The 24,404-nt window shown below is 35.1% G+C and overlaps 1 protein-coding gene across 1 annotated transcript; it reads left to right on the top strand.

Moving 5' to 3' along the window:
* Positions 1-1,494: 1,494 nt before the first annotated feature.
* On the top strand, positions 1,495-24,404 carry LOC115886836 (UPF0691 protein C9orf116 homolog). The gene is made up of 2 exons (XM_030906140.1): positions 1,495-1,831; positions 24,206-24,404. The coding sequence occupies exons 1-2, from the start codon at positions 1,653-1,655 to the stop codon at positions 24,336-24,338; spliced, it is 312 nt and encodes a 103-aa protein (XP_030762000.1). The 5' UTR covers positions 1,495-1,652; the 3' UTR covers positions 24,339-24,404.

Genomic DNA, 24,404 nt, shown 5'->3' on the forward strand with positions numbered 1-24,404 from the left:
TAGAAAAAAGGTGAAACAATATAGTAAGGTATTGCGTTGTCGGGAGTTTGGATTCTCCACAGGGAACCTCATTGGAAAAAGCGTAAATTATTTTTTAAAAGAAGCCGTTATTATAGCAACCAATAATAAAATTTTGTATAGCAATCAGTAATAACAATCTTAGTACCGAAACACCTACGATATGGCAACCACTGATAAAATGCTCCAATGCAATGCAGGCCTTCTTGGTAGACAACCTCACGGTTGACTGCACCCAATATTTTCACAGGTGAATTTCTGGCCCCAGTATAAAAGTTCATCAGTTCTAGAAATTAGTTTATTTTACACTTGACAACGGTCAGAGATCCTTCTGACCGAAACTCTTTTATTTTCAATACTGAATCATTCTTAAAGAAACTAGGACTGAGTGGACTCCCATAACAAATGTTTGCCTAGCTTGCCAATGAATCATATCATTTTCTGTAGTTATCTTAAAAAAAATTCTTTTTACATTACTTGATAAGTAAAGTAAAGGATTTTTAAAAGGATATGGATATTGTTTTATTATAATAGTGGACCATAAAATTAACACTACACTATGTCCCTGGATTGCTTTTTGAGGAAATACTTTTTCATTATTAACTATTTGCAAAAAATGCATTCTTCAAAAAAGTTTTTGTTTATTATAAAATTAACACCATTTATACGTATTCAAACTTACATGCTGTCTTAAAGAAAATTAGAAAAGTTTCAAAAGTCAAAACGCGTTTCTATCCTAATATTATTTTATAATGTTTCATTCTTTGATAGATGGTTATTATTAATTTTGCTTAAGATTATATTTTTTCGTGTTTTAATATGTTAAAGAAGCACAAAATTTATTTGGACCAATGTTACTGGAAAGGTAATTATAAATTTTGTGCTAAAATAACTAAAATTCAACTATATTTTCATATTTTTGTATTTTTCCCTAAAACGGTATGAAAATTTAGAAAAGTATAAAGGAGCAAAAATTTTTATGAAAAATACATTTTTCTCAAAAATGTAATAATAAAAACGTATTTCCCCTTGTAACGAAAATCCGGGGACATACTGTATAACCAACCTTCTTTCAACTTTTACATAGGTAAATTTGTTTACAAATAGGTAAAGATCCCATGAAATTTGGTTTCCGTTTGAATTTTGAAACCAGAGGTATTTTACGAAAAATAACATGTCTGAAATTTTCTTACAGAGAAATACCTAGTACCTACTATAATAAATAGTATCATCAATAAATAAGCGTAGTTACAGTTAAATTCACGTACAATGTCATGTAAATTTTTATATAAAATACGAACCACTAAAAGTGATTAATATCTAAGTAAATATATAAGAACAAAAAAAACGTTTTCTCTAAAACGATCATAGGTGTCATACTCGGTGTCATATTATACTAGAGAATAAAAAACAGAATACGATGCACTATTCGGTTTCTATGGTAAAGTTTGATCGATAAAATCTCCGTTTGTCTTACCGTCGACTTTTCCCGGTTCTCATGACATTAGGCTTTCAAAATCAAATTTCACGTCAACTACGGCGATCAAAAACGACCCGTCTCGTTCTTACTTGAAATCCGGCAGTTTTTCCTATTTTTTCTTTTTGTTTTTTTGTGCCCTTCTACGTGTATCGACATGGTGGACTGTCCCGATCCTCGGGGAAACAACGAGCCCGCACTGAGGACATCAGATTTCTATAAAACTTGCACACTGCCGAAACGATTCGATTATCCCAGCTGGTTTTACGGGTACGGAATACAACGGAATCCGCCGGAGCATCCGTTCTACAGAACCACATCTAGCGATTATGGAAGGTAACATATATATTCATTTTTGCTATATACCGGGTGCGTCTCTAAAGTGGCTCACCCCTATAACTTTTTAATTTTTTCAGATAAAACAACGATATTTGGTATGTTAGTATATAATAATAATAATAATAATAATAATAATACTTTATTTTGCATGAATATCATTTACAACAAATGTAATTTACAAATAAAAAATAACAATAAAAAAATTCACAGATTTTGCAACATGCGCAACCATCATAGGCGTATTGAAAATACCAGACACAAAAGTCGGCGGTGGTCAGCAATCACCTGTGTTTTACATTTTATATTAACTTGTGACGTCATTTGGAAGAGCTCAATAGAAATATAAAAGAACTAAAGCTTGTTTGGAAAGCAATTTGACATTCGTGAAGTCAGCGCTCCGGCAACGTATCGCTAATTGCCATTCGCAAATATATTCCAGATACGTATAGCGATATTGTATTTTGATATTTGATCACATAATACTCATTCTGATTGGTTTTATCTGGCTCCATAATGAAATTGTGGGTTCGAGGTGCTATTGCAAATTAATTCGATTAATTCTATGTATATATAGACATAAAATACATACCTCACATTTCTATAGTGTCGTGACCGTGATCGTGACCATTCATGAATCCGTACACGTTCATCTCCATCATTAATATTTTTCTTACTAAATTCTTCACTTTTATAAAAAGCCATCACGATAACTTTTAATCAGAATGAGTATTATGTTACCGTAAAAGCCCGAATATTGGTTCAACGTAGGGTTACCCACGTAGGAGCCCGAAATATGCAAAAAAGGTCACTTTAGGTTAAGTTTAGATTAGGCCTATATTTTTATTAATGCAAAACCAACTAAAACCTAATTCTAATCTAACCTAAACTCACTCCCTCTTTTACATATTTCGGGCTATTATCTGGGTATTTCTAGGTTTAACCAATATTCAAACTTACGGTGTAAATTTATGGACGGTCCATAAATTTAAATTCGCCGTACAAAAAATAAGTAATAGTTACTGTAGATAAAAATAAATTAAAATATAGTTCCACGATAACTTAGTTTGCAGCTTCTTTTCATCATACCTAGTAAAAACCCGTCACAACCGCTACTCATAGTATGTATACCTATGTATTTTTAAACATCATTATGAGATTTAAGTTATAGGTGCCCATAATATGAGTAGCGGTATTAACGGTTTTTTGTTATGATGAAAATGTTGTGTGATATGAAAAAGCAACAAAATATATTATCGATTGCAGCAACTATACCTAGTTTACATTCAGTATGTCCAATTAATATAGAACATTATAGCTATGCATGATTTTAAAAATGTGCTACCATTATATTTTGATAGTTGAGTTTTTGAAATTATTTGTTAGCTTCTTAAACAAAACAGACCCATAATAATTCAAATCTTTATCATCCAAGACTTCCAAGAATAATAAAGTAATCTCACGTCAAAAATTTTTAAAATTATTGCGTGCCTTAAATGTTTGCAAACTTAACAAAAATATGTCTTTGATTACCTGCAATTAATATATTTGGTCCAATTTATCAGTTCTGCATCATATCCGAAATTCAGATTATGTGTGACACAACGAAGAGTCAACGTGCAACGTGAATAAAAAAATTGTAACGTCTTAATTATACTAATTACACAGTCGTTCTCTTGAGTTCTCCTACCTAAAATCTATATTGCCTTCCCTAAGATTTTAAATATAAATGATTGAAACTCATACAAGTTTACCACAATTTAAACTTAAGATAATTATTTAATTATTAAATCCTATTATTAATAATTATATTAAAATATAACACTTACGAAGTTACTAAATATATTAACTATTTCTACTTAATCATTTAATAATTCTGATAAAAACACGCTTGATTATTTATTTTAGAAATCATACGGGCTATAATCATTAATATGACTATATTAACAATACTTTAATCAAAATTTATTTGAAGGAATGCTACTGTATTACAATAATAATTGTAAAACAAGTGTGTAATAATAACTCGGAATAATTATTAAAAACTGCTCATCTTGTTATAGATGTTGGAGTCTTGTCTCTATTATTTTATTAGCCGTTTAGCTATAGTTTGATTTCAGATAATGCAGATTTTAATGTGCCATTTGTGTTTTTTTATTGGAATTATTATTTTTAGCATATTTGGTATACTCTATGAAGTTATTTTTAAGTGCTCCTGTCCATTTTTCAATTATTAAAGTGCCTTTAGATACAATTAAAATTAATTAATTGGTGTATAGTATTTGTATTATGGGTTTGTTTATTTTTATGAAATGATTTTTTTCCTATTAAAATAAACATAGCTTACTAAATCACTAGCTAGCCATTTTTAAATACAGGATGTTAATTAAGTATCTGGCCAAACTTCAGGAGGTGATTCTTTGAGTGTTTTTTAAGGTAAAAGTTCATATAAACATGTGTCCGGAAATGTATAATTTTAAAGATACAGGGGTGTCAAGGTGTTTTCTAATAGACCTTTTTATTAATATCTCAAAGATCCGTTAGCCGATTTTGTTAAAATTTCGCCGTGTTGTGAAATTTAATAAGTTAGCACTAATTAAATGATAATTATTATTTACAACAATATTTAAACGATAAAACTTATCCCAATAAATATTTGGCACCGCCTTGAATTCATTTGTTTTACGTTGGCGGTGGAAACCATGCAAGCTTTTTCTTTGTCCTAAGTTGTTAATTAAAAAAATAATTAACATATAAAAAATATAGGTCCTAATAGCCTAAATTTTATCAAAATATATCAGCAGATCCGATGAGACCCGAATTATTACATGTTTTGGAACTTAATGATTTAATTAATTGTTCCCTTTAATGCATCGATTGTGCGCATTATCCTACGCGCCAAGAAAAAATATTGTATTAGTCTAAATTTATTATTTATGTTATTCCGCTCTTTCACGTATAATTTGCCCCCTGCTTCTCATACGGAAAGAGTTAGATTAAAATAGCCCAACTGTACTTAACAACCCATGCCTTGACGCATATTCTTTTTTATAATAATATCGGCTTTCAAAGACTAAACATCCATATCCATAAAATAGTTGGCCCACACTAATAAGACCTCATTTCGGCCCTCGGACGGCCTTGCTCTATTCAGTTATCGACTTACGTGTTGACAAGTTGATTAGGCAGGTTATTGAACTCCATGTCGGCTCTAGCATGTCGTTTTTTCAAAGATGGGTCCCATATTAACGCGGCCAGAAGTATTTTCAATACTAAAAACATACAAAAAAGGAACTGAAGACAATTAAAATTGGTTTAAATTCAGTTCCTGTCAGATCACAATATCAGCTAGTATAAATGTGTGTTATGTAGCTAAATTATTTTACTGTAACTTATCTACAAATATAAGTAAATTATATTGTAATCCTATGACTAAGAAAATTTAGTATGAAATTCAAAGAAATAAACACAAAGAAAAGTATTTTATACTAAAATAATTATGAGGTAAAAAAACAACTAAGAGGGAAGAGAACTATCCAGAAAATGTTTTTTAAGTTTATTTTTAGATGCAGCACTCTGAAGGTTCATCATTTCTGCTGGTAAACAGTTGTAAAGCTTGGAAATATTAAATGAGAAACATCTAGTGAACAATGCTGTTTTGTGAGGTGGTGGAGTAATAAGTCCCTTAAATCTAAGGTTTAAGTTGTGCACATCTGTTCTGAATTTTATTTTATTCACCAAGTATGGAGGACATTTCTTAGAAATAACTCCATGAAATAAAACCAATGAATGCATCTTACGTCTGTTTTCCATATTCAACCACTTAGCTTCTTTTAACTTATATGACATAAATTGGGATTGATGGACGTATTCAATTGTTTTTGGTCACTTCCGGTTTCACCGGAAATGACTACAATTTTTGATTTTTAAATTGCATCCTCGGTATCTTTTTACTATATTCCATAGAAAATGACACACTGAATCGAATGACATACCATATGTCAATTTTTAACATAGTCACTCAAAAACAAATTCTATTTTAAATTTTAATCTAGAATGCCATGGCTGTGTTAAAAACACTAATTTTTAATCAAGAAGCCTTGGCAAAATAGATTTGATCGTCTAATATTTTTCGTGTCTTGTCCTGGCCCGTTAAAAGATGCCCAAATCGTGTTTTTAATCATATCTCAATTTTTTCAAACGCAACGAGGGTGGCTCAATAGCATATTTGGAAAAAGCATTTTTTTACGAATAATTTGATACACACTTGGTATTTTGAGTCAAATTGACGTTATGAACCGCATCTTACAATTTCAAATAAACCATATGTCAAAATGTCAAAAGTTGACATATGATATGTCATTCGATTCAGAGTGTCATTTTCTATCAAATAAAGTAAAAAAATACCGATGGTGCCATTTAAAAATCAAAAGCTGTAGTCCATTTCCGGTGAAAGCGGAAGTGACCGATAACAATTGAATACGTCAATCAATCCCAATATATGTCATATACTAACATACCTAACATCGTTGTTTTATCTGAAAAAATAAAATAGTTATACGGGTGAGCCACTTTTGAAAAGGCCAAATACGAGGCGAAATATTATCTCCCCAGATGATTTTATGTAAAAATTAAATTAGACTATTTTCAAGAAGCATTAAAGTTAAATCGTCTAGAAATTTCTTTTATTTGGAATAGGCATCTAAACCCTCAACTGGCGTGGTAGGGTCTAGTGGACCCAAGCACTATTTAAACCTCTGTAAAATGTTTACGTTTAAGAATTAGGTCTCGCCGCGCCATTTACCTCTAAGTTAGGGTACCAATATGCAACTGTTAAAGGCGCACTTGATATTATCAAGTATTATTCCTACTAGCGGGGGCTAAAGTTTCATTGCGGTCTGTGTGGCACCACCACGCCAAGAATGTTTCATTATTAGCATGATGGGTAGTCTATAAAGTGTGCCTCACTGATACGCTAATTTTGAGGAAGCATTAATTGTGTAGTTTGATAAACTTAAAAAGGCTTAGTGAGATGAAGACATTGACTTTTCTCCGAAGTCACCATAACTCCGATTCTGAATCTCTTACGTATAGAAGAGAGAAAATTGAATAATCAATACCAGGAAAGAAAGAGATGTGGTATATGTCAAGCATGTCAGCGAAGAAATGACAAAAAACCAAAATCTCATGAATAAAATATGCACGATCAGTCAGGTTGCAGAGGCATTTGCCGCACAAATGCAGATCCTGTATTAGCATGAACTGTATTTGAAAAAGTTATGTACATTCAAGATTTTGTTGAAAATAATTTATGTCTATTACTTTAGCTTTACATTTCAGTTGTTTGTACTTTTAATAATACGGTAAAATCATAATATATATATATGTTTTCAATTTCTATGGGTTTCTTAGCCTAGTTACATTTCTGTTGTCAAAAATTCCTAAAAAATGCGTTTTACTTTATTTTTGTGTCCGCTTTTATTAATTTGTGGAAAATTAATGAAATTGTTTGTTCTCAAGTTTGAATATATTGTAAACAGCGTTAAAATAACAAGCTTTTTATAAAATCTCTTCATCATGTATTTTTAACTGAAAAAAAAATTGGGGTCCGTCAGACCCCAGCACACCATGCACAAGCCATAAGCGGTGCAAAAATTCACCACGCCAGTTGAGGGTAAATGTTACTTGTAAAAATATACCTTCAGATCAATAAAAATGTATAATACGGCCCAAGAAAAAATTAGATTTTTTATTGTCAAATTCGATCACTTTTGTTTACAAGAATTTTTGAGGTTTGGAAAGGGTAGTTATTTTTTTTTTCCTGAATTTGAATCATCATCTAAAAAATAATTAGCGGAACTTTGAGTATTTGCTAATTATTTTTTAGATGATGATTTTTTTAGATGATGAGTATTTTATATATTTTATCACTTTTGCTTTTCATTGCTCGATCACTCTCAGGCCTCGCTCATACCCTGACATCCACAATAATTTAAGAAATAAACGAAATATTTGTAACTAAAAGAACTTTATTATAAACAACTATATATTAATGTGGTAGAGGGAGATGGCCGATCCTGCGCCAGCCGCCCGGAGGAGTTTGGCGCTGGAAGTGACGCCATCAGCTAATATGTAAAGTAGGCTAATAAACAAGAATAAACAGGTTTGAACCGTGCTGAACCGCTTTGAACTGCTTTGAACCGCTTTTTAGCTTAACACAACAGACCAGATTATTTTTTGTTCAAACCTGTTTATTTCTGTTTTAAAGCGGTTCTACTTAATAAAATGTTCACATAATCCTTCATTCACAGCCAAACAATACCCTAAATTATAGTAAAATTCACGCCTCACAATACAAAGCTGTTAAGGGAGATAGCATTCCACAGAGATGCCGTTTTCAGTTTATTTAAATTTCTTTATTTAATATGCCCCTAAAGAAGGTTTTTTGAGTGTACTCCACTATCCACAGGAAAAAGTCGTTTGGCGAAAGATCCTGTGATCTTTTCCAACTGTATCCCCAATAGACGATAATCAATGTTTTTCTTTCCTTCGACATAAGAATTTTCATTTTTAATTCAAGTAATTGTTGTTTTCCTTCTGTTCATTATTTTTGTCTTCACATTTCCATGTGCTTAATACTGTGCCTTTAGTTTTAAACTTCTGGTTTATTCTTTAAACTGTTGACTTGGTCGGTATAGGCTTTCCGGAGATTGAGCTGCAAACAATTTGTGCGAACGTATTTAACACAGTAGGAATACTATTTACAGCAAAATGCCGTTCAACCATCGTAACTTTTTCAGAAGTTGTGAAAATCATTTTATACAAAATTTTTATACAATATAAACTATTTGGTACCTTCAAATTCTTCTAAACAAAATGTGACATGGAATTTGACAATGACAAAATCATATTTTTGTTGGTATTTTACATAGACAAACAAATAAAAAGAGACTGGCAAATTAAATGGCAAAGAGAGGGACAACGTTCCCGTAGCGCAACTCAGGAACGCAAAATTTCGTTCTATTTATGTTGATCTGTGCATTGCGTCTATTGGGCCCACTATCTCATTCTAATATAACAAGACAGAAGCAACCATATAAAACGTAATTTCTAAATAGAAATTAGAACAATCGCCTTTCGTTTTCGTCATCATGACAACCAAGATGACAACATCATGACAATTCGTCATGTATGTTAATTTTTCTTTTGGTGATTTACCTTTTTTTCTAAACTCTCCATGGACACCACCACCCACCCCACGCCCACAACCGGTCCCACACCCACAACGCATTCCCGACTTCCCCCCGTATTCCCTATGCCACTCCGTGACGAACATCTCTCACACAATAAGAAACCTACCACGCTACCACACCCCGCTCCACACCATGCTACCTATAAACACCACCACCCACCCCACGCCCAGCCGGTCCCACACCCACAACGCATTCCCGACTTCCCCCGTATTCCCTATACCACTCCGTGACGAACATCTCTCACACAATAAGAAACCTACCACGCTACCACACCCCGCTCCACACCATGCTACCTATAAACACCACCACCCACCCCACGCCCACAACCGGTCCCACACCCACAACGCATTCCCGACTTCCCCCCGTATTCCCTATACCACTCCGTGACGAACATCTCTCACACAATAAGAAACCTACCACGCTACCACACCCCGCTCCACACCATGCTACCTATAAACACCACCACCCACCCCACGCCCACAACCGGTCCCACACCCACAACGCATTCCCGACTTCCCCCCGTATTCCCTATGCCACTCCGTGACGAACATCTCTCACACAATAAGAAACCTACCACGCTACCACACCCCGCTCCACACCATGCTACCTATAAACACCACCACCCACCCCACGCCCACAACCGGTCCCACACCCACAACGCATTCCCGACTTCCCCCCGTATTCCTATGCCACTCCGTGACGAACATCTCTCACACAATAAGAAACCTACCACGCTACCACACCCTGCTCCACACCATGCTACCTATAAACACCACCACCCACCCCACGCCCACAACCGGTCCCACACCCACAACGCATTCCCGACTTCCCCCCGTATTCCCTATGCCACTCCGTGACGAACATCTCTCACACAATAAGAAACCTACCACGCTACCACACCCCGCTCCACACCATGCTACCTATAAACACCACCACCCACCCCGCCCACAACCGGTCCCACACCCACAACGCATTCCCGACTTCCCCCGTATTCCCTATGCCACTCCGTGACGAACATCTCTCACACAATAAGAAACCTACCACGCTACCACACCCCGCTCCACACCATGCTACCTATAAACACCACCACCCACCCCACGCCCACAACCGGTCCCACACCACAACGCATTCCCGACTTCCCCCGTATTCCCTATGCCACTCCGTGACGAACATCTCTCACACAATAAGAAACCTACCACGCTACCACACCCCGCTCCACACCATGCTACCTATAAACACCACCACCCACCCCACGCCCACAACCTCCCACACCCACAACGCATTCCCGACTTCCCCAATATTCCCTATGCCACTCCGTGACGAACATCTCTCACACAATAAGAAACCTACCACGCTACCACACCCGCTCCACCATGCTACCTATAAACACCACCACCCACCCCACGCCCACAACCGGTCCCACACCCACAACGCATTCCCGACTTCCCCCCGTATTCCCTATGCCACTCCGTGACGAACATCTCTCACACAATAAGAAACCTACCACGCTACCACACCCCGCTCCACACCATGCATGAATATGGATAGGCAACAAATTCCTTTGTTCCATATAGGTATTTATATTTTGTTACTTATAATTTTCGGTTTATAAACAAAGAGAAGAAAAACTCAGTAAATTTACCAAGAGACTTATGGATAAAAGACGGGCCATGAGAAGTGAACAGCTGACTACTGTCGACGAATTAAGAGATATAAACAAACAGATATCAAAGGTCATTAGGCGCGACCTCAGAACATTTAATCAAAACGAGATTCGACGGACAATAGAAAATAACAAAAGCATGAAAGTGCTACGAAAGAGTCTTCAAAGCGGAACAGCTGGAATAACAAAAATCAGAGACCATCAGGGATATATCACGACCAACAGGGAGGAGATCTTAAAGATAGTTGAGGACTTTTATAGACTGCTGTACCGAAGTCGGGGGGAAGGGACACAGGATTCAGAAGTCGAACCAGAGATATTGACATGGACAAAGGGCATCGTAAATCAAGGGTCAGAAACACTACCAGATATCACACTTGAAGAAATGGAACTAGCCTTAAGGAACACCAAGAATAATAAATCTCCCGGCGAGGATTGTGTGGTCGCAGATGCAATTAAGATTGGTGGTGAATGTTTGCTTCAGAAGATTGTGGATCTTTTCAACCTTTGCCTTTTTGATGGTACTCTGCCTGGGAAGTGGTACAATGCTGTAGTAATACTACTTCACAAAAAGGGGGACATAGCAGATCTAGAAAACTATAGACCGATAAGTCTGCTTAGCCACCTTTATAAACTGTTTACGAGGATAATAACAACACGACTCGAGAAGAAATTGGATTTTTACCAACCGATAGAGCAAGCGGGTTTCCGTGCAGGGTTCGGAACCAATGACCATCTCCAGAGTATTAAAATTATAATAGAAAAATCCATTGAATACAACAGGCCGCTTGTACTTGCTTTTGTCGATTTCCAGAAAGCTTTCGATACAGTAGAAATGGATGCAGTGATAAGGTCCTTGCAAGAATGTCGGGTGGACTATAGATACACAAGGCTTATTTACAATATCTATAAAAACGCCTCGATGACGGTAAAACTACACGAGAACACTAAAACCATACCGATAGGCAGGGGCGTTCGTCAAGGAGATACTATATCACCGAAATTATTTACCGCCGTTTTGGAGAGTGCCTTTAAAAAACTCGACTGGGAGGGGAAGGGACTGATGATTGATGGCAGGAACCTCACAAATTTGCGTTTTGCTGATGACATTGTTTTATTATCCGACAACCTAAGGGATACTGAAGTGATGCTCCGAGAATTGCGGGAGGTGTGTATCGGGGTTGGTCTGAAGATCAACTTTGTAGCGTTTTTTAAAACAACTACCACTGCGAACGGCAGCTTTTCATCGGAGAGCAGTCGTGGATAAGGTATTTCACTAGAGAGAAAATTAATCAATAATAATAAACAAAAGATATCTAGATATTGGGCGCCAGGCATGTACAGAGAAAGAAAACACAATTGTATAATACTTAAAACTAATGACTATATTTATTCGTTACGAATTCTGATGGTGAATATCATTGTACAATTTTAATAATTATTATAGTGGTTACCTGTTGAATAAAACTATATATGTAAATAATATTAAATACGTTCTATGTAAAGACTATAAGGAAAATACAATGCGTGTAATATTAGAGAAAATATAAGAAAAGTAGCATTACTTTATTTAAATTGTAAATTTATACGGTGTTCAATCAGATGTGTTGCAACCTGTAGATTCTAGAATCTATCTCGTCATTCATCTATTAGTATAGCGTAATAATGATGTCTATAGAAAGTAATACCATTACAATGCGTGATATTATGAAATCTAAAATCTAAATCACACTTTTACTACTGCATTGACATAAATATTCTTAATAATCTAACCACTAAATATAGTCTGTACGCTATAGTTTAAATGTACGTTACTGTTTAAGACTGAAAACATTTTAGGTGTTAAATGCAATACTAGAACTTAAAATTACACTTAGCTGTTCTTTAATGTAACCCTGCTTCAACCAGTAGCAGCGCGAGGAGGTCTTGCATCTCTGCACTGTCTGTCGGCGATCCAGGCTTAGAAATGGGGGTGAAGCAGCACGGGGCTCAAGCCACACCCACGCTGGGGCACTCTATGTGAAGACAAATCAATCCTACAGGGGACACTTGTCCATGGGACATCCGTCCATAAGACAGTGGCACAAGGGAATACTAGGACCTTGGATAATACCCGTACCTTGTAAATAGTCCGTCCGTAAGACCCTAAGAACACGAAACTCTTGTTTAAAATCAAACACCGTCTAATAAACAAAATGAACCTACCTCGAAATACTCCCGAGGGCTCAATAAATAATAAACAATCTGTCCTTTCTTCCAAATGACATTCTGGAGGACAAAAGCAAAGGGACGCCAACGTGCCAGCCAAATACAAATACAAGTTGGGACATCCGTAACTCTACCCTAAAAATATTCACTAATAATATCGAATCTAAAAGGAAAATAACTCAGCTTTACCTGTAGCTTCGAAATGGCAGCTGATTCAGATTACACAGCAAGATTTAAATAATCACCATTTCTAAAAGCTGGGATAAAACAGAGCGTCAAAACCAATTGAGGTTAAGCACGGAGAGTTGACAGCGCGCGCCTCCACAGAATAGTAACAGGATTGTGTCGAACGATCACAGGGTTGGCGACCAGGGAACGTAAAAATTACGCGTCAAATAAACTATCCGGCCTGACCGAGAGGGAATCCGGTGATGATAGGCCAGACATCATATATTATATATAAAAAAAACATGTAACGAACTAAAAACGTTACACTGCCCTCCTCCGAAAAGAAAAGAAATGGACCTGTAAGGTACACTTTCTTTTTCACAAATCTGGGGATGGTAAAAAAAAATCAAAAGAAGAAAATTATTTCGTGAATTTCAGAATAGACGAAACCCATTTGAAAATTGATCAGGTTCTCAAAAAGGAAGCGGTAAACCAAAATAAAAACGAAAAGTACCAGTAAAGAATATATGATGCAGGAAATCATAAAAACTAAAGGTGTAAAATTACTAAAGTTGCTGGTCACTGGATATGCCGTAAAGTACAGAGATACTCGACCACTGTTCACTAAAATAAAATAATATGGAGGTACATCAGCTAGTATGGTACGCAAGATTAATAAATACTGCTATAGTTAGGTGTTTTATAACGATATAGGTGTAAATTATCGATAACTCATGCTAGACAGGTGCAGGCTCAAAATTAATAACGCTATGTTCTAAAACAACGCGACTCAACAATAATTAAAGAGAACGTCGATCCATTCACGATATCGATACGTCTCAGTTTATAATCTTGGTGATAGTTTCCGAAACCAAAATTCTAGTTCATATCAGATCAACTACGCCAGAGAAGGAACACTACAATACTAGAGCAGATAGAGGTATATAACAGCCGGTAACCTAAAACTAAAACAACCAAACAAATTTACTGTGCCAGTACCAACCCTCTCTCAAACGGAATGAACAATACTAACAACGCCAGACAAGGAATTATATGGAACTAGAGCAGTTAAAGGTTGATGACGGTCGGTACTACAAGACCAAGACAACCAGACAAATATACTGTTCCAGCTCAAACCTTCTCTCAAACGGAATGTATCATACTAACAACGTCAGACAAGGAATTACAGACTAGAGCAACAGAGGCTGAAGAAGGCTAACCGAGCCTAAACACCTCAACAAAATTTGCACTAGCTCAACCCTTCTCTCCAACGCAGTGACTGGAACCAACAACAACAAAAACCAGAGATAATCACCAAGAGACAGAACTGCAAAGAAAGATCAAAATGAAATGAATATGGAAAAATAATACCCTACATCTGTCAGCATGAGGGGATGCACTGTAGTGTACATCAACTAAAATGGGATAAATAGAGCATATCTATAACGATACCCCAAAATGACTCTACATAAAAAAAATACAACTAAAAACCTTCTGAGCCTTAGCTCAGAAAGAAAGAAAAAACAAAATACGCATCGCCTAGGGTAGTCGACGGAAGGTCAACGCCCTGTCAAGCAAATGGCGACGGAACGGTCAATCGAATCAATAATAAATAAAAAATAAATTAATAAATATAAGTTTTGCTTACCAAAGTAAAACCTATTAAATAGGTATTACGATAAAGTAATATTATACAGGTAATACCACATACGTAATACTATTCACGTAGTACCACATACGTAACATCACCCATACAACACCACACACGCAATACCATATACGTAGTATGTGGATAAGGTGTACGTAAAGAATTTCCGACACTCTCGATGTTTTGAGACTTTCCACATACTACGGTGGCATTTGACGGACTCTTACCGTCACGAGGAACCCGTACATGGCTATTCTTTACTGTTGAGTATGCAACTAACCAGTAGCACACTCAACTCGCCCACATGTAGAGGATATACACGTGCCCCAAGGCCACAAACCATGACCATAGGCTAGATAATAGCCATAGATCGAAACAAAATAAAAAACGAATGACAATATGACAATCAAACAAACTCAAAGACTTACAGAAAACTGTAAAGTCAAAAATCACAAAAATGTCAAACACGACACTGCTCAAAGCCAGACTCAAAAAATCACAATTGCAAACGCAAGTAAACTGTAGGGCTAAATAAAACTAACGAGCTAAACTAAACTATACATAAGGGACTAAAATGATGAAATTGTCTCTATGACAACTCATCAGGCAAAAACAAACTAACAACTATCTCACTGACAGTTATTCTAAACCAAAAAAATGGTGTAATTGCTCGCGAAACAATACACCTGGACTAAAAAACCAGAAAAACTAATAAAACAGAGCAATCATCATCTCGCTATGCACGCCACTAAGAAACTCAATGCATCTGCACATTCCATACAGACACTGCCAAAATTCACAAAAAAACTAAACTTGATATAGATGTCACCAAGACAACAATATCTCACAATACAAAAAGATCTAAACCTGACACAAGTGTCATCAAAAAATATCTCTCCAAATAACGAGAAAACTAGAACTCCAACTAAACTCAACCTATTGACGCGTTTTGACACAGATATAGTTCTTCGGAAACATTGCACTGGCTATCAGATCTAGTAAAAACTATTAAAACCGGGCAACAGAATCCGAGAACAGAAATGTCAAACGTCAATCCTCTATAAACTTGAGTCACAAGCGCTAAATCGCTCAAATAACTCAAAAACTCATCATTTCAAATGATGACAACACGTTAATGATCTTGGACGTCTCCAAAAAAAATCATTAACAACCAAAATGTTCACAGTAGCCTCCTGCTAACTGTAAACCATAAATACGACAAATGCTCCCGCATATGTCGTCTGCAACACTGCAAAAAAATTTAATGTCCTCCTGACATTAAATCTCTAAACGGTAAATGTCTGTATGAAAAGTTATTCGGCAACTATCATAACAGAACAAGTACCAAACATTCCTTTGACACGTACATAGACTGCTGCCAAAAGAAAACAAAACGATACCTCACGTATCAAATATGACAAGTCCCCTCGTCATACACTCAAAAAAACTCAAACGATACACTTCCTGTATCAACATAACAGTCCTAGTATAACTGTCATAACAACCAAAAACTTAAAATGTACCTAAAGTACCAAATAGGACAGTCTAACAACTGTCGATAGAACTGACAACACTGGAGGTTCAGATGATGAAACATAGTGAATGCGATACTAAATAAATAATTGGCATAAAAAACATTGGCGTAGAAACCTGAAGGTAAACTAAACAATAAACGAGATGAGATTTACCCTAACGTACATAAAAATAACCCTAAATGTAAGTTTAGCAGCTCGCCCTAACAGTTATCGATAATCACAAAAACTTGTAAAATTAATTGCAACCAATTAATCAACACAAACAAAATCAAAATGATCAAGTTGTGACCACACAGTATCGTAAAATTATCAAAATAATCTCAATTAAGTATAACGTCCAAAATTTATATCAAATTTCAAACACCTAGAGATAAAAAAATCAAAGTCGAAAATTTAATGCTTGTCCACCCTGTATAGGGAAAAATACAAACCAAAATGTCTGTAAATATAAAGTTTCAAACTTTATCAAATGTCAAACGCCTTGAAATTTAAAAAATTTCAAAGTCACAAAAAAATATGTTGACCACCCTGTATAAGGAAGTTCCACAATAGATAAACTTTCAAGTGTATCTACCAGGAAAAATTTTTTTTAAACTATTAAAAATTTTTAACTCAACAAAAATTCAGGTCCAAGCATTAAATCTTGACCGCCCTGTATACCAGGTTCAAAAATATATCAAAATATCAAAAATACCAAAATACCCAGCTGATATATCTCCGTAATATGAAATTGTACAAATTCTACAGACCCAAATAATAATAAATAGAAATATCAAAAATAAGAAAGAGAATAGAAATTTCAGTCTTAAATCGTACCAAGAAAACAACAACTGTTTCCTCCTCTGTATCATGCCAAATAAAATTAAACTACAAAAATTAATTTAAAAAAATTAATCGGGAAAATTGTCAGACTCCAGTGAAATACATTACGAGTAAAAAAATAAAACAGACTGACTGTCAAACTAAAAACAATAAAGTGTCAAATTAAAGGTTGTTTTATTTTCTCGAGGCCCCACGCTTATGGGTGCCAAATAAAGTGTAGCGTTTTTTAAAACAACTACCACTGCGAACGGCAGCTTTTCATCGGAGAGCAGTCGTGGATAAGGTATTTCACTAGAGAGAAAATTAATCAATAATAATAAACAAAAGATATCTAGATATTGGGCGCCAGGCATGTACAGAGAAAGAAAACACAATTGTATAATACTTAAAACTAGTAACTATATTTATTCGTGACGAACTCTGATGGTGAATAGCATTGTACAATTTTAATAATTATTATAGTGGTTACCTGTTGAATAAAACTATATATGTAAATAATATTAAATACGTTCTATGTAAAGACTATAAGGAAAATACAATGCGTGTAACATTAGAGAAAATATAAGAAAAGTAGCATTACTTTATTTAAATTGTTAAATTTATACGGTGTTCAATCAGATGTGTTGCAACCTGTAGATTCTAGAATCTATCTCGTCATTCATCTATTAGTATAGCGTAATAATGATGTCTATAGAAAGTAATACCATTACAATGCGTGATATTATGAAATCTAAAATCTAAATCACACTTTTACTACTGCACTGACATAAATATTCTTAATAATCTAACCACTAAATATAGTCTGTACGCTATAGTTTAAATGTACGTTACTGTTTAAGACTGAAAACATTTTAGGTGTTAAATGCAATACTAGAATTTAAAATTACACTTAGCTGTTCCTTAATGTAACCCTGCTTCAACCAGTAGCAGCACGAGTAGGTCTTGCATCTCTGCACTGTCTGTCGGCGATCCAGGCTTAGAAATGGGGGTGAAGCAGCACGGGGCTCAAGCCACACCCACGCTGGGGCACTCTATGTGAAGACAAATCAATCCTACAGGGGACACTTGTCCATGGGACATCCGTCCATAAGACAGTGGCACAAGGGAATACTAGGACCTTGGATAATACCCGTACCTTGTAAATAGTCCGTCCGTAAGACCCTAAGAACACGAAACTCTTGTTTAAAATCAAACACCGTCTAATAAACAAAATGAACCTACCTCGAGAAATACTCCCGAGGGCTCAATAAATAATAAACAATCTGTCCTTTCTTCCAAATGACATTCTGGAGGACAAAAAGCAAAGGGACGCCAACGTGCCAGCCAAATACAAATACAAGTTGGGACATCCGTAACTCTACCCTAAAAATATTCACTAATAATATCGAATCTAAAGGAAAATAACTCAGCTTTACCTGTAGCTTCGAAATGGCAGCTGATTCAGATTATACAGCAAGATTTAAATAATCACCATTTCTAAAAGCTGGGATAAAACAGAGCGTCAAAATCAATTGAGGTTAAGCACGGAGAGTTGACAGCGCGCGCCTCCACAGAATAGTAACAGGATTGTGTCGAACGATCACAGGGTTGGCGACCAGGGAACGTAAAAATTACGCGTCAAATAAACTATCCGGCCTGACCGAGAGGGAATCCGGTGATGATAGGCCAGACATCATATATTATATATAAAAAAAACATGTAACGAACTAAAAACGTTACAACTTCTCAAAAACCGAATTCATGACCAACCTGGTTCCCAGTGGAAATATTGTTGTGGGTGACAGTGAGGTGAAGCTTGTGGATAGGTATAACTACCTGGGACACGAGATACAGATCACAAGAGACAATCAGACATGCGAACTGAAGAGACGTATAACCCTGTCTTGGGCCGCCTATGGAAAGTTAAAAGATGTGTTTAAGGGTGACCAGCCAATCTGCCTAAAACAAAAGGTTTTCAACCAATGTGTACTACCGGTTATGACGTATGGAGCTGAGACCTTGACACTGACCATCGCGTCTGCTAAGAGGCTCAGAGTGGCACAGCGACGAATGGAAAAATCAATGCTTGGAGTGTCTTTGCGGGATCATATAAGCAACGAGGATATACGTGCGAGAACAGGCGTCATCGACGTTGTGTCACAAATCGCTACACTCAAGTGGAAGTGGGCTGGACATGTGGCTCGAGTGACCGATGGTAGGTGGACCAAAACACTGCTCGAATGGAGACCGAGAGCTGACAAAAGAAACCAGGGAAGACCACCAACACGATGGACTGACGACATAAAAAGGATCACCAATAACTGGACCCAGAGCGCACAAAATAGGCAAAAGTGGGCGCAAATGGGGGAGGCCTATGTCCAGCAGTGGACGCAAAGGGCTGGCTGATGATGATGATGATGGATTTTCGGTTATACTATTTGTTATTTTATTTGCTGCAGGAGCCAAAATCATCTATTTTTTATATGTATTGGTGTCCCCTTTCTCTGATAGATATGTTAAAGACACCCGGTAAAATAAAAGTAAGTAGTTATATTTATCATCTTATTAAGAAAAAAGTAGAAGTAGTAGTGTCAAAAATATTTCGAACCTCTCTTAAAATAACAAATTAATACAATGAATTTTTTTCATTTTTTGGGTAGTTTTATGGCTGGTTTATAGTAACCAGAAACTTATTTAATATACCTATTTCACTTTTGTTTTAGGATTAAAACTGGACTTGAAAATGGTTCAGGATCATGATTCTCGTAAAGTCTTCTTTGCTTGGATATTCACTTTGTTATTGCAATTTTATTAGGCAGTTTTTTCAAAAATAAGATTTTTAATGCCCTTTAAAAAAATTGGCCGATCGTTTCCTGCAACAATCAGTTCTTCTGCATTTAAAATTGGTAGGTGGGTGGAATAAACACTGTTATTTTGTTATTATATTATAAAAAGTTTATTTGTCTTTATGTATAAATAAATATGTTTATAAAACAGTACAATTTTTGCTTTTTTTATAATTTCCCTTATAATAGTAATACTCTTTCGTTCTGAAAGAAACTGCAGATTTTCCTTAAACTGATTTATTCCCTACACCACGTTCCCTTTACGTGGTATAGGGGATAAATCAGTTTAAGTGAAAAATCTCAGTTTCAGAATGAAAGAATACTAATAATAAAGGCTAATTTAAATTTTCCGCCAGCCAGAAAATGCGATAATTTCTTACGATACGTTTAATACCTATCTCTTTCTTTTTCATATAAAGCACACATAATAAAGAAAGATAGCAATAAAGACGTACGTCCTGCCATGGTCCTGCTAATTGGTTTCAAAATTGTTGTTCTGAGTTGCGCTACGGGAACGCGGTCCCACTCTTTACCATGGGATTTGTCAGTCTCTTTTTATTTGTTTGTCTATGGTATTTTAATTGTAGCTTTCTCTGGGTAGTACTATAAATTTTATTAATTTAAGGTAGATTTTTGCAAATTACTTTAAAATGCCTATCCCAAATGAAACGATATCCTAGAAAAAAGTACAACTGTAATGTCACTTCAAAAAAGTCTAATACAACTATTGCATAGAATTATCTGGGGAGATAATATTTCACCTTTTCAAAATGTACAGCTGGTTCCAAAAAAAATGAATACGATTCTTTACACATTTTTTTCGAATATTTGGGCAGTGTATATTTATGTGTCAAGTATTTTGACATGTTAAGGTTATTATGACATTGTATAAAACAACTTTGCTTTTGACAAAGTGGCAAATAAATTTTTCAGAACGCCAGTATGGCATCAGTAGAGAAATGGGGGACTGTGGTATCATAGAATATACTGCCCGAAATAATAAAAATATGTTTTAAATCGTATTCAATTTTATTGGAACCAGCTGTACATGGGATTTCCTATTTCCCGTGTTCCAATGCACCACACGGTATAACATCAACCAATGATAATAAAAATTAAGGCCAAATTTCAATACAATTCTGAAAGTTTTACGCTTTTTCCTTATTTTGGTATGTCGCCAAAGGGTTTCGTGCAGAACAGTACCCTACGAATTAGAGTTTTTTTTAATTTTTAAAATGGATCCCATAGTCTATCGAATAGTTTAAAACAAAAATATTGTTGGATCGACCACATACTTTTCTGCATAAAGAATTAATTTAAATTTTTACTACATTTCAATGAAATCTCTCTATAACCTTCGTAAAGAGAATAAAATACAATGTTACGCACAGCGTTGACAATCTCAATTTGTTTTATTAAAATTAATGAAAACACAGCTAAAAAGGTTGAACCAAAACAATCAGATTCGTATTTTGTTGAGAGAGAAAACCCAAAAAACGCCATACACACGTGGCCTCGTCGAGTGTGTACTTTATGCATAAAATACTTTATATACAAGTTGACTTTATACAATAAGTGCAAATATTTTTACAGCGCTCTCAGATGGAGCAGAGCGTCCGCGCTGTTCGTCCGCGTGACTAATCCATGTCAAATTGTTCATATAAACTCACGGTTGTTCGAAGTCGCGGACGGTGCGCTCCAACCGAAAGCTCTGTTAGGGGTAGTATATTTTGACATCAGAAACACTATTATAAGGTTTCTTTCGCGAAAAAAAAAATTTGGAAATGTTAGTTTTTGGTTATACTCCGTTTTTTTTCTAAGGTAAGATTTCGACAGATGATGACGTCCCATACCAATCTATTTATTTTACTAAAAAAAGTTTCTAATATTTTTTAAGTTGACTATTAATGGGTTTAAATATAAATCTGTCATACGTCGTCTCTTGTTGTTTTTAACCAGTTTTATTGATTTATTTCAAAAATGACAGATCATATTTCAATTTTATTGGTTTGACGGAACGACGAACGACAAACGCCGATGTGTATGAACTCGCCCAGAGGGAACACTAATAACTGAAGTGAGAGAGACTGATCAACATTAATTTTTTAAGAGTGTTAGTGGCGCGGCCTGTGGCGTCTAACTCGAACTATGAGCGCATTCTCGATATAGTAGGTTGCATTCATACCTATATACTGGCGCCAAAAATTTAAAATTTGTATATTTGAACCGAATCTTAATCTTTCAAGTTTATAATAAGAAATCTTTGTAGTTTTTTTAGATTATTTTGTTGACAACGAAAATTTATTATTAGACTTTAAAGCATTAAAACCTATAAATAAAATACTGTGCAGGAACATAATAATTTATTTAACTCCATACTTCTTGCCATACTCCAACTCAAGGCTGCAATCTTCAGTATCTTTTTTATCTAACTTGGTTGGGAGTGAACAGGGAAGCACGGTTGGAAGCTCTTACAGAGTATCAGTAGGTATCCCGTAGGTATTCAATGTTTTTGATAGCCTTTATTCTATAACAAGAACTTAGCAGTTAAAGAAAATAATTTGTATTACTGGAAATAATACCAGGTATAATACCTAGTCGTTCTATAGGTATCAGAAAAGAATGTGATGTTTTAAATTAAAAAAATTAAATTAGCAATGTACGATTATTATGTGCACTTACTGTTACTATTAGGCATGTTAAAATAATTACAGAGATAAAACTCACCTTTAAAGGAAACGTTTTGTCTGGGTCTCAACCACAAAACAAAAATTACAAAAGTGCCGAATAATCGTGGAATCTGAAATAATCAATAATGACAATAATCTTCTCTTCTGACAAGCTAAAAGAACAGGCACATTCAGTCAAAAACAATTTATTACTCTGATTTGCTCCGATTATCAACAGATTTTAGTTATCTCCTTCTAGAACTACTGAAAAAAAAACTACTTCTAAAAAGCTACTGACAATCTAATTAATCCTGTCAAATGTTTAACTTGCAAAGTTGAAAACTACCTTTTTTGACCGCCTAAACGCTATGCGCGTCTGGGATGCGCGGTGACAAAATAAACTTGTCTACGAAATGCCCTGCTCCACAAGCCCTCTCACTTTAGTTATTAGTTTCTCTCTGAACTCGCCTTTAGATTTTTGAGGCTTGGCAAAGTCTTGCCAAATTATAGGTTATAATTTTGTGTCAACTTATGTCAAATATCTGCGTTTTGGAAGATTATGCATTTTGTTTCGTGTTATTACTTGTGTTTTGTGTCTTTTGAAGTCAAGTGGCGGAAAAATCGAGGGAAAATTAACTGTAGACCCAATAAAGTTTGTATACCATCTCGTCGTAGATAAGTGCATCTCGTATATGCTACAAGGATCGTACTAAACATACTACTGGAGTAGCTGTAAAATATCGACATCACACGATAGGTAAATAATGGATTTTAGTCCTGCAGAAAAATAATGTCAAAAGGAACTGCTTTAAAAAAATTAAGATTACAGTTAATTAATCAACCTTTAAGGTATAAAATTTGGAAAGTAGTGTTATTATTAATAAAATAGTTTGTTTTATTTATGTTGTTTTATTTATTCCTGTGGAATATTAGAAATTTGTATTTCTACATAAGATATATTGATAAATATAATAATAAATGCAGAAAGTTTCTTGAAACTTCAAAGTAAGAAATAGTTCTTTTTATATTTTTTTGGTATGTGGTGTTTTGTCCTTGTCTGTTTTGTATTAACACACCGTTTGTTTAAATAAAGTAACTCGATTACATTTTGTCAATTTTATGCAGTTTTTCGCAATATTTTGAAGTAATCACTTCTTATCAGTCAAATTTTAAATTATATTAATTTCCTGCTATGCGTTCCAATTGTACCAACTTATTTCTTTGTAAAATAAAATAAACTACTTTGAAATTAAAATGACAGACACATCTATCACTGTCAAGGATCTTGTCGTTGGACAGACTATAAAAGCCTGGATAGTTTATTGAAACCGTTGATCGCTTTTTGGAACCGATGTTACGCAACCTCGTTTTTTACCTCCCAGCTCTGCACACAGTTCTTTTTCTTCACACCAATCTTCTAATGTAAATTCTGAAATAAATATAAATTATAGTTACAGGATAGAAACGATCCAAAATAAGTTTTGACGGACATTCCAAGCATTCCAATCAAAAATGTATTTCCTTTATTTTGCAGAATATTTATTTTTATATAAATTAAGTCTTATTATTCATTTTTTTTTCAGATATCCCCCAACAATCCATACTGTTCCAACATCATTTTATCCAACCACACAAGACTTCAGTCAGGCCCTAGCTAAAGCAGGAAATTACAGAAATTATTCTTTAAATACCAGTTTAGACACGTATCCTTCCTGATATTAATTTGTTTCAAAAATATCATCCAAATTATAAATATTCATATCCAATAAAATATATATTACA

The sequence above is a fragment of the Sitophilus oryzae genome, unplaced genomic scaffold, assembly GCF_002938485.1.
Source record: "Sitophilus oryzae breed Bouriz unplaced genomic scaffold, Soryzae_2.0 scaffold_499_pilon_pilon, whole genome shotgun sequence".
Taxonomy (NCBI): Eukaryota; Metazoa; Arthropoda; class Insecta; order Coleoptera; family Curculionidae; genus Sitophilus; species Sitophilus oryzae.

Bases quoted from the DNA above. Each gene is read 5' to 3' on its own strand.
- LOC115886836 (XM_030906140.1), top strand. From the start codon at position 1,653: ATGGTGGACTGTCCCGATCCTCGGGGAAACAACGAGCCCGCACTGAGG. The intron at 1,832-24,205 runs GTAACATATATA...TTTTTTTTTCAG, and splicing joins ACATCTAGCGATTATGGAAG to ATATCCCCCAACAATCCATA.